The sequence below is a fragment of the Nanorana parkeri genome, unplaced genomic scaffold, assembly GCF_000935625.1.
Source record: "Nanorana parkeri isolate BGI_ZX_2015 unplaced genomic scaffold, ASM93562v1 scaffold859, whole genome shotgun sequence".
Classification (NCBI taxonomy): domain Eukaryota; kingdom Metazoa; phylum Chordata; class Amphibia; order Anura; family Dicroglossidae; genus Nanorana; species Nanorana parkeri.
In genome coordinates, this window is record NW_017307127.1 from 134,739 (window position 1) to 146,230 (window position 11,492).

General features: G+C 43.6%; 1 protein-coding gene across 1 annotated transcript; it reads right to left on the reverse strand.

Annotated features, from left to right (window-relative positions):
* Nucleotides 1–34: 34 nt before the first annotated feature.
* Nucleotides 35–6,182, reverse strand: LOC108794517 (extracellular superoxide dismutase [Cu-Zn]-like). Its single transcript, XM_018565569.1, has 2 exons — nucleotides 6,161–6,182; nucleotides 35–746 (listed from the first exon to the last, which is right to left on the reverse strand). Exon 2 carries the CDS (start codon nucleotides 731–733, stop codon nucleotides 44–46), a length of 690 nt encoding a protein of 229 aa, XP_018421071.1. The 5' UTR covers nucleotides 734–746; nucleotides 6,161–6,182; the 3' UTR covers nucleotides 35–43.
* Nucleotides 6,183–11,492: the final 5,310 nt, after the last annotated feature.

Genomic DNA, 11,492 nt, shown 5'->3' on the forward strand with positions numbered 1-11,492 from the left:
TGGAGTAGGCTGACCCTTTATGTTACTATTTTATAAGGATTCACTATTTATTATCAGACCCTTGCATGCATTTGTCCCAGGCAGCCTTATTCGTGAACCCAATCACACAACAAGCTAGACGTGGTCCGGCATTTCCATTTTCCAGACTGGCCTGGTTATTGCCTTTGCCGAGGTCATCAAGAAACTTGTGGAGTACAACGGATCTACCCATAACAGAGACTGGGCCAAAAAGGCTAGCTTCAAGATTAGAGAGGTGTTGTTGGATCTCTCCATTCTGAACATGGAAATTGCCAAAGTCTCCAAGATGATGAGGGTGGTTTACAGAATATGGATTGTAGTGTCCGCCAGCAGAGTCGCATCCATTACTGAGGTCACCAAATGTGTGGATGTGAATGGCTCTTGCAGATCCAATTGGATTCAAAGGAAATCCTTGTACAGCAAAGTGTGCCTCCAGTTTCCCTTGTGGATAGGCTTGCTTAAACAGGATTTGTCCAGTGATTTTAGGTTCAGTCACATTCAGTTTAGGATTAGGTTGCAGATTACAAATAGCATATAGCATCCTGTCAGCATTATTTAGTAAGGGATATTTGCTACCATATACATTCCACAAATCATTAACTTTTTCATTGATGTCATTTAATATGTCAGCTTGACTTCTTTGCCGCACCACTGCTTGGACACTACAGGATGTATAAACCAACAGGATGAAGGACAAGCACAATACACAGTGCATGATGCAATGAACCCTGAAAAATAAAAATATATTATAGATTGAGATCACATTATTCAACCATTGCTCCATAGCTAAAGAGTCTGGTCCAAAACAGAACTGGACACAGCTATAGAGTAGAGTAATTTCTATGCATAGTGATGGAACCCCTTTTCAAGCAGTGCCCTCTAGAGGTAGCATGATGGACATGTCTTGCACTAAACTCAGGAGTTACATTTTAAAAATACATTCAAGTACCTGAACTATTAACAAAAATGTATCTTATTTGTGTATCACTCATCTGTAGATCCTCAAATCATCTCTGAATTGGTGCTGACACTGTCCTTCCTTCTGGAGGGGGGCTACTTTTGTTCCCCATGGTCCCTGTGTGTGTTGAAAAGTAGTCACCACTGCAAGCTTGCTCCAGTGATAGACTTACTTCCATACAAATAAGTTAACAAAACGTGAGATTGTAGTCCCTCACAGGAGTGAGGTTGGAGCGGAGTCTACTTTACAACACACAGGGACCATGGGGAACAAAAGCAGCCACCCTCCAGAAGGAAGGACAGTGTCAGCACCAATTCAGAGATGATTTGAGGATCTACCGCCGAGTGATAGACAAATAAGATACATTTTTTTAAATAGTTCAGGTACTTGAATGTATTTTTAAGATTTAACTCCTGAGTTTAGTGTCACTTTAACTGAAGTCTGTTATTGGCTACTAAGTTGCAGTTGGTGAGGGTGCTCTCCGCACACCTTTCAGCAGTCCCGGCCAATAAACAAAAATGGTGCTTGTAGTAACTACCACGGATGGCACCGTGCAAAATACAAAGTAGAAAAAATATAGGTCACCAGCACTCAAAATAATTTAAATAAATAAGTCCTTTTTATTGGACAATTGTGTCACGATAATCAAAAAGGCTCTTTTTGATTATCGTGACACAATTGTCCAATAAAAAGGACTTATTCATTTAAATTATTTTGAGTGCTGGTGACCTATATTTTTTCTACTTTGTTATTGGCTACTGTCGTTACATATCACTGGACTCAATTTACTGAATAAGCACGATTACATGGACTTCTTTTCTTTCAATTCCGTACCAATATCATTGTTTAGTAAAAACAATATTTTACTAAATATGAATGCACACTTTAAAGTCTTATTTGATATACAGTATCTATGCAGCAGCTATGTTTACCCATTTAAAGAAATAGGAAACCAGTTTACTATTTCAGACACAAAACAGCAATTTGATCTGTGTAGGGGGAGAAGAAAAGGTCTGTCATTTATCAATACACTACTTGCTTGATTCAAGGGTCTCCTTTTGTAATTTACTGCTATATCAATTATAGGTTTGAACAGCAGAATGGTCGTCAAAGACGGATGCACCAAAAATTTAGGCCGCTGAAACAAATTAGCCGAAAGTGATACTATGGGCAAAATGCCGCTAGTACAAAAAACAGTTGAAAATGCAGTGCATCCCTAGCTTCTCTCCTCCGTGTTGGGATCCCAGCTGCAAGCTTTGGTCTGTGTCCCCTCCAATCCACGCTGCTTTCCCCTGCCTGTTTCAGCAGAGGAAGCAGGCAAAGGGGACACAGAGCTGATCCAGCTGCCGGCGCCCTGCGGGGAGGAGAAAGCTGTCAGGAGGCCGAGTGGGGCAGTGCAGGGAGGGGAAAGCTGTCAGGAAGCTAAGTGGGGTGGAAAGCTCCAGTGGGAGGGGGCAGAGCTTCAGGATCAGTAACAAAAATTGTAATATTTACTGATCCTTCGCTGTACTCAAACACCAAGTGATTAGTACTGATGGGTGACAGGCCCCCTCCTGGCTGCAGGCCCTCATTCAGTGCTGGAATGGTCAGTCTGCCCCTTGTATGAAGATCCAGTGTCTGAAATGATTATAGTGCTCAAGGTAAGGAATACTACATCCCAGGAGACATCACTCGACCACCTCCATCAGTCTTTAGTGTTTACATCTGCTTACTGTCGGACTATCACTGCATACTCTTGTGAGTAAGATTTTTAAATAAAGGTGTTTATATTGGTGTGCACTATGATGTGTGCTTGTTTTCTTTTATGCATTGTTTGGAGAACCAGCGGTGAGGGGAATTTACATCCAAACGGCTGTAGATTGTTATAGACCAGAGGGATTCAAGCTGTGTAGTCCAGGGGTCTCAAACTTAATTTACTCGACTCAATATTTTTCTCTCATGGGGGCCACTTGCCAAATTCCCTACTTAAAAATAAAATTTAACTATATCCGTTATGGTACCCCAGACACTAATACACACACAATAAGGCCCCATTCATAGCTGTAAAGTTGAGGTGTGATTTGGGATTCCTGCGTCAGGAACTTGCGTTTTCCTGATATGGCGTTTACAAGCGGCAGCTGTCACCCATTTAAGTTAATGATCAGGTGACAGCGGCTGCATGTAAACAACTGCACAATGCATGTAATGGTATGTGATATGATTACATGCGGTTAGAAATCACTCTCCCTAGATGCATCGATTGAGAGTGATTGATCTCTAACCAAATGTAATCATATCACACAGCATTACATGCGGTGTGCAGGTGGTTACATGGAGCTGTGGTCACATGATCAGTAACTTGAATGGGTGACACCTGCCAACTTGTAAACACCAGATGAGGGATTTCTGCTGCAGGAAAATGCAAGTTCCGGACGCAGGAATCCTAATTGCACCTAAACTTGCAGATATGATTGGGAACTTATTCTGTGTGCGTGTGTGTCCATAGTACCATATTAGATATAGGTAAAACATTTTTTTGGAAGTATTAAAATTGTGAAGTGGCCCTCAAGTAAATTGAGTTGGAGACCCCTGGACTACACAGCTGGAATCCCTCTTGTCTATAGCATTCTACAGCCGTTTGGATGTAAATTCTCCTCAGCTGGCTCTCCCCACGATGCTGTATCCTAAAAGAAAACAAGCACACACCATAGTGCACACCAATGTAAACACCTTTATAAAAAAAAAGCTTACTCACAAGAGTATGCAGTTATAGTCCAACAGTAAGCAGATCTAAACACTAAATATTCTGATGGAGGTGGTTGAGTGATGTCTCCTGGGATGTAGTATTCCTTACCTTGAGCACTATTATTATTTCAGACACTGGATCTTCATTTCTCCTTGGACTTTACATTTGTTACTTATACTTTTTTTTGGTATCACTGTTTGATTTTACTCTGTTTCCATTTTTTGACACGTATTTCCATTGTGTGCATATCTATAGTCACATGGTTTTGATTGTAGCCGGACACTATATTGTTCTATTGTGCTTTATTAATTTGTTATACCTGCCAAGAAATAAAAGAGCATTTAGATCCGCCTTTCTCAGCCAGGGTTCCTCCTGAGTTTGCTAGGGGTTCCTTAAGCAATGGTGAATTCCACCAATGCACGGGGGCCCTTCTGCACTGACCACCAATGCATGTAGGGGCACATCAATCAGTTTAGTGCAGTTAGAGAAAACGGAATTCTATGTGACCACTATCCAATTAAAAACGAAACACATGTATACAGAGCTAAACCTGCATGAAGACAGGAACACTTAAATGCAGGACAGCTTGATCCCCCCCCGTACAGAAAAAAACAATCAAACCATACTACCCCTGCACATATAAGATAATACACTACCCCCCCCCCACATATATACTGTATATATACACCCCCCCACATATATAAAATACAACCCCATTCCCCCTCCACACACATACTGTATATAAAATACATCACCGTTATCCCACCCCCCCTCCCCCGCACATAATAAAATAATAGAGCCCCCTCTCCTGCTTATCTTTTTTGCAATGAGGAGACATGATCCCTGGTGATCCAGTGGTCGATTTATAGGTCTGCTGCAGACCTTACTAACCCATCCTTGCAGCCATCGTTCACTGAAAGATTTCAGTGCACTGGCCAAAAGGATCCGAGTGGCGGCACAGAGAAGCAGCTATGTGGTCTGCATTGCATCCGACAGATGCAGACTGTGTAGCTGCTCCCGCAAGTCAGGTACGCGGTCCGTGACCACATACCTGATTTGTCAGCTGGCTGCATGCCACATAGTACTGGCAAGAGGGACGAAATTGGCCCATGGGCCGATACTTTGGGACCCCCTGGTATACTCCATACACGGAGCTTAAAATAGAAGCCATCATGGTAAAACAACATAAAGAGTTGTACCATTGGATGAGCAATCGCTGGCAGCTACACAGTGAGGGGTGGCCAAGGGATCAGCGTTATGAGACCGACTTATTAGGTCGCAGGAGAAGGTGAGAGAGTCACTGAAAAAGGGTTAACACTAAAGACACTGACTGAGGAATTTATATAGCACCAACAATTTATGCAGCACTTGTATATTAACATCATAGGCTGGCCTCAAGGAGCTTACAATCTAAGGTCCCTATCTTACTTACATACGAGGGCCAATTTAGCTTCCAGCATGTCTTAGGAATGTGGGAAGAAACCCATGCAAGCACAGGGAGAACATGCAAACTCCTGTAGTGTCCTGATCGGGATTTTGAGCTGGAGACCCTTAGTGCTGCTAGGCAGAAGTGCTAACCACAGCGCCACTGTGCCACCCGTGACATGTGACGTCTCCTGGGATTTAGCATTCCTTACCTTGAGCACTATCATCATTTCAGCCATTGGATCTTCATTTCTCCTTGGACTTTACACTTGTTACAAATACATTTTCCATACATAAAGTCACATTGTTTTGATTGATTGTAGCTCACCACTATATTGCTCTATTGCATGTTAGCAATTCGTTGTATTTTTAGTTTATATTGGCGTGGGGTATATACAGTCATGGCCAAAAATATTGGTGGAGGGTCTTTATCCACCATTCGAACAATACTTCGTTGCAATCTTTGATCAATTGTTCTCTTTTGTCCACATCCAGGGAGATTAGCTACAGTGCCATGGGCTGTAAACTTCATGACAATTTTGCATACAGTGTACACAGGAACATTAAGATCTCTGGAGATGGACTTGTAACCTTGAGATTGTCCATGCTTTTCCACAAAAACTTGGAATGCAATTTGGAGAAGGTGCCAATAATTTTGTCCAGTCCATTTTTGAAGTTTTGCGTGGAATGTGCCAGATTTGGCTTTTTTTACCCTCCACCTTTTTGTGTCATACCAATACAAACAAAAGAACACATGAGAATGCCTAAACATTTGTAATTGCAACAATTTCTGCGCAAAGTGGTGCATTATCTGACAGAAATGCAGGGGTGCCAATATTTTTGCCCATGACTGTATATTGGTTTAATAAACGAATACAACAAATCGTTGCACTAACAGCATCTGAAATGAAGTGCTTCCACCTATACATCACAGGTAAACTGAGCCGGTACTAATAGGATCAGATCTCCCTGGTGTAGACTGAGTTGCTTTGTGTATTCTGTGTGTAGTACAATACAGATGAAATGCTGCTTACCTGTGCAGCGGCGTGACTCCTGTGTCCAGTCAAGCAGGTATCCCAGATGAATGCTCTCTGTGCAGCCAGTCTGCTATGTGCACTGGTTTTGTAAGCCACTGCCGGGGGAGGGGGGGTCACACTGACTGGGATGCACATTCCAGCTTCCAGCCAATCAGTGCAACTTCACCAGTCAGGGTCTGACCTACAGGTGAGCGGCGCTTGCTAGAGTTGTTATTATATATATATGTCAAAGTTTTACACATATATAATATAAACCTCCAAGTTGTCCAGATTGCACTCACGGCCTTGGACCAGTATGACGTCAAAATTTGTTTAAAGTGACATTAAACCCTCAGATTTTTTAACATCAAACAATACTGTGATGTGTGCCTTACTGTAATCCATGGTTGTTTCCCTTCTCTTTGCTGCTCTTCCTTTTAAATCTGTATCTGTTCTCATGCTCTGCAGAACTTCTGTTTTGCAGCAGACTGCCTTGTCTCAGGAATGGATACACGGTGTCTGTGTATACATTTGTATAGGCTTGTAACCTGAGCCAGCACTACAGGAAGAGGCCCTGAGCTGAAAAGGGAAGTTCTCCCCCAGCATGAGAAGACATGAGGATTTAAAAGAAAGAGCAGCAAAGAGAAGGGAAACAACCATGAATTACAGTAAGGCGCACATTACAGTATTGGTTTATGTTAAAAAATCTGAGGGTTTAATGTCACTTTAAGATTGCAAACTGCGGTCACCCATAGCAACCACATAGGCTGATATTGGTGACCTCTCCTTCTGAAAATACTAGCTGCCTGGCAGTCTTGCTGGTCCAATAACTTAAAGCAGTCACCCTAAAATGTAAGTTTGTGGCATTCTTTACACTTTTTATTATTTACCTTTTTTCCAAGTGGCCCTGCTTCTGTCACCATTGTTGCATTCCATTCTCCTCCTGCAGCGTCCTGGGATACTGACATCACATACCACAAAAAGCTGCAGGAGGAGAAATCTTTCCTTTCATGTAAATAGACCCGGCACAGATTTCACACATGTGCAGACCAAGATCTGGTGCCGTGTCTATTTACATACTATTCTATTAATGGAGCATAGTAATCAGGCCCAGGGTCATCCCTATAATGGGAAGCCTGAGGTTATTGCCTCAGGCGACATCTCCTTGGGACACGTGAGAGGGGGGCTGGCATAGCAGTCTGTTTTACAATATTTGCAGCGTACATGAAACAGAAAAAGCAGTGCGCCTCTCTAGTGTAGAAGTCTAAAATGTTAAAAAGCAAGAATGCCTGTAGTGTGCTGGGGGTCAATCTGCACTGAATGAACCTCAGATGTCAGTCACATCAGGACATGCGGTCTGAAGCAATCCTCCTTCTGCTAACATGACAGGCACGGTTAACGCGTTTCTGGGGCAGTATCCCCTTTGTCAGAACCTACCAGTCCCCTCCATCTGCTTCCTACAAGTCTTGAAAGTAACCAATCCGCAGCCGGCAGAAGTGTGACACGATGAGTGGTGAGCCAATGGACTTCGTGCCAATCCACTTTTCGTAAGTGATCACATTACCGGCAGCCCTCGGCAGCATTCAGCTCACTTCACTTCTGCTGGGTTATTCACTCGGCTGTCTTCGGGAGCTTTGTGAATATCCCCCTAAATGTATTGCTCCTTCATATAAAATAAGTGTTAGCGTTTATTTTACTATTCCTGCAAGGATAATCCACCAAACATTCCTTCCTTGGATATCTGCTGGATATGTGGATTTGTGTCCTTAGCTACCAATCAAATGTCAGTCCTATGACATAGAATGTGGAGCATAGATGATGCAGTGATGAGAACGTAGAGTTTGCACAGATCAGCCACAATTCATGTAAGTACATAAGAATAAAATCTACCGGCCCAGAAATGCAGCCTAGCATGTGCCGCTTGTATAATGATATTATTCCCGTGGCAGAACTCCAGGGGAACGCTGATCGGAAAATCTGGTTAGTGATTTGGTCTGAGATGGGTAAATCAACCTGTAGCCTGTTTTATATTGAATAAATCTCCCCCCGCTCTCATTATTTCTGTCTGTTCTCCTGGAATTTAACAATCTTCAGCCATTTATTTGACTAAATTACCTTCTCAAAGTCTTGTGGAAGTTAAGTGCCACTTAGGCTGCCATATTTATCTCTTGTAGATCACACTCATCATTTATATTCAGATATCACACGTCATGCTGCAACAAGACACTCTATTAATCTGCTCAAATACATGTTTTATGTCTCTGTGCTTGGATGCAGCTGGATTTTATCCAAGAAGGTAAATATTACAAGGAACCAGCTGAGCCTCCTGTCTGGTGCCATGGCCCGTACTCCCAGACACAGTGCTTGTTCCGGGGCAGGCATGGCACTGGGCATAATGCTATACAAGTCTGCTCTGTATTGGAACTAGTTGGAAGTCAGGCAATGGTAGCTTCCAACCCTGGACAGAAGCCTTTTGCTGTGACAGATAGCTGCCATCTGAACAGGTTCCTTTAAAGATGAACTACATGCAAAAGTGCACCCAACTGTTGCAGTAGGGCCACCACCGCACTCTAAGGGTTAAATGCTCATTTTTGTCTAGGTGCTAAAAAAAAAAGTTATCCTTACCCGAACTACCAAGCCGGCTGCCTGCTTCTCCAGTGACTGAAGCCGCTCTCCTCCTACATTGTAGCATCCTATATGTACACATTCGGTGTATAGAATGTGACAATTTCCAGGACCTTAGCCCGTTTTAAAGGAGGGGGGGAGAGGCTCCAGTGACCGGTCTAAGAACAAGCCAGCTGGGAAGATCAGAAAGAGTATAACTTCTTTGTTTTTAACCTTCCAGTGCAAGGGTAGTCCCACTGCAAGGGTTAATACAAAGTCTGCCAGGAGCTGTGCTCTCAGTGCCTGTTCACACTATCCAGTGTGTTCAGGGCACGTTTTTTTGCCATGAAACAAAGGTGCCCTACGTTCTGGGGCAGGAGGGGGCGTGGCGGTGCCATTAATTTCAACCCCAGTGAAATCGCCCGTACCGGATCGCAAAAATAAATCGTACATGCACTATTTTTTTGTGATCACAACGCACTGGAACACAGGACATTGCGTTCTGGAGCGTGGAACATTTCTGCAGTGCCACTGAAATGAAAGGCTCCACCACGTCCCCCTCACGCCCCAGAACGCGGGGAGCCTTGTTTATGTGAATCAGTGCATTCATGACACGGAACTGTGCTCTGATCACACTGGATAGTCTGAACGAGCCATAAAGGAGGTTTAAAACAATGTACGTTTAACACCCTACCCGCAGACTTTTCACTGCTCCAACCTCCCTTTAGTGTCCAGACGTCCTGTGAAAAGTCAGCCAGGTCATATAGACTAATAGTTACATTCCTAAGCTCAGCACTTGGGGTGTCCAGTACATATTTGTGGGTTACCCCTCTAGTGACTATTCCTACAGTACAATACGAAACAATGACAGCTCCCCCCCTCTTCAACAGCCCTATCCAGTCCTAAATTATCACTTAAAGGCGTATGTATAAATTATTTTCAGAGCCATTCATCCTGGAAAATGACATGTACGTTCGTTGTCTGAGAGTGGGCACAAAAACAATTGTTATTAGCAGGGCTTGAAAAATGTTAGGGTCTCTCACCGGTCAGTCAAAAATGTCACCAGTCAGCATGACCGGACTATAGCCCTGCAATTTATGTTAAACCGCAAAATCGCAAAAAACGACCACACTGAAAATTGGTCATAGGTGACGCTTAAAACACTTTTTTTGCGTTTTCATCAGTTTAGTGTTATCAGTAATTAATGGCCCTAAAATTATTGCTCACACTCCGACGTTCGCGGTTATGCAGGTGAAACTCGAATAATTAGAATATCGTGCAAAAGTAATGGCAGTAATTGCTGCAAAAGGGGCCCAAACCAAGTACTGAGTACATATGCATGCTTGTACTTTTCAGAGGTCCGATATTGTTCTATGTACAATCCTTGTTTTATTGATTGCATGTAAACTTCCTGCATTCCGGCCTGGAGAGTAGATCAAAGGGAGATCGTGTACTGATCTCCCTTTGATCTCCTGTCACAGAGCCGTGCCGGTCCCGGGCCGCATCGGGCACAGCGGATCTCGGGACCGGCAACGGCAGTGACAGCTGCTGGTAATACAAGCAATCGGGCGTTTCGAGACGCTCAGTCGCTTGAATGTAAAGCTGCTCGTCGGGCTCCGCCGTCCTCTCGTCACAGACGAGCGGACAAGTGGATTTTTCAAGCCCTGGTTATTAGTATCTTTTCAGGTAAAATGTAATATAAGGGAAATACAGCATTATGTCCACTTGATGGAGCAGAGAAGCATGGGAAATAAACATTGATTTCCTGTAGGGATGCACTGATACCGTTTTTTCGGTATTGAGTACTGATATTTTCGGTACTCGCCGATACCGAATACCGGAAGTCCTATTAAGGAAGCCGGGCTGCGTGTAATGGCTCGCCACCAGGCTTCCCGATTAGCTGGGAAGCAATCTCGATTCACCCTCGTTACCAAGTCACGAGGGAGCATGGACTGCCTTCTGTTCAAATCAGGAAGCTGGGAGGTGAGTCATTACCCACTCCCCAGCTTCCGGATTGCCCGGGAAGCCCGCTTCATGCTCCCTGGTAATGAGGGAGCATGGAGCCAGCTTCCCCGCCAATCAGAAAGCCGGGCAGCGTGTATATTGACTCGCCACCCCGGCTTCTTGATACTAGAAGTTCCCGTATCAGGAGCATTTCGGCGAGTACAAGTAATGTTCTCCTCAGCTCCATCTAGTGGACCTATTGCAATATTTTTCCCTGATCTTACATTTGACCTGAAATGAAAATATAAACATGTATTAATAACATTTGTTTTTGCCTCCATTTCCACAGAATGAACTAAAAGATTTTTTACATCATGGACAGAGTAAGGGAGGGCTATAACCCCTGTCATATTCTTTGCCCTCTGTGTCCTTTTTGTGGGATTTCCCTACACTTCCTGTCTGATAAACACAACAGGAAGTGAAAGAAGATTCCTTTAAAGTGAGGGAAATCCCTGGTCACCAGAACTAGTGTCCCCCTTGGAAGATTTTCTAAAAATGTGGGATTTTCTTTAACTTTCACTGATAACAGTCAAACGGTCACCAGGACAAATAGAGGGGATGAATCTCCCTAATGGGGGACACAGAAAGCAATAAAAACCTGACAGGTGTTCTAATCCCTCTCCACTCCATACAAAACTGAGCAGTTCTGCTTTAAGCCGTCTTAGAAGGGGTCCCACAGGATGACATCCACAACCTGTTGGCATTCTCAGCATCTTCAGTAATTCTGTATATGTTGTCTCGC

Excerpts from the sequence above, each read along its gene's own strand:
- LOC108794517 (XM_018565569.1), bottom strand. The coding sequence starts at position 733 with ATGCACTGTGTATTGTGCTTGTCCTTCATCCTGTTGGTTTATACATCC.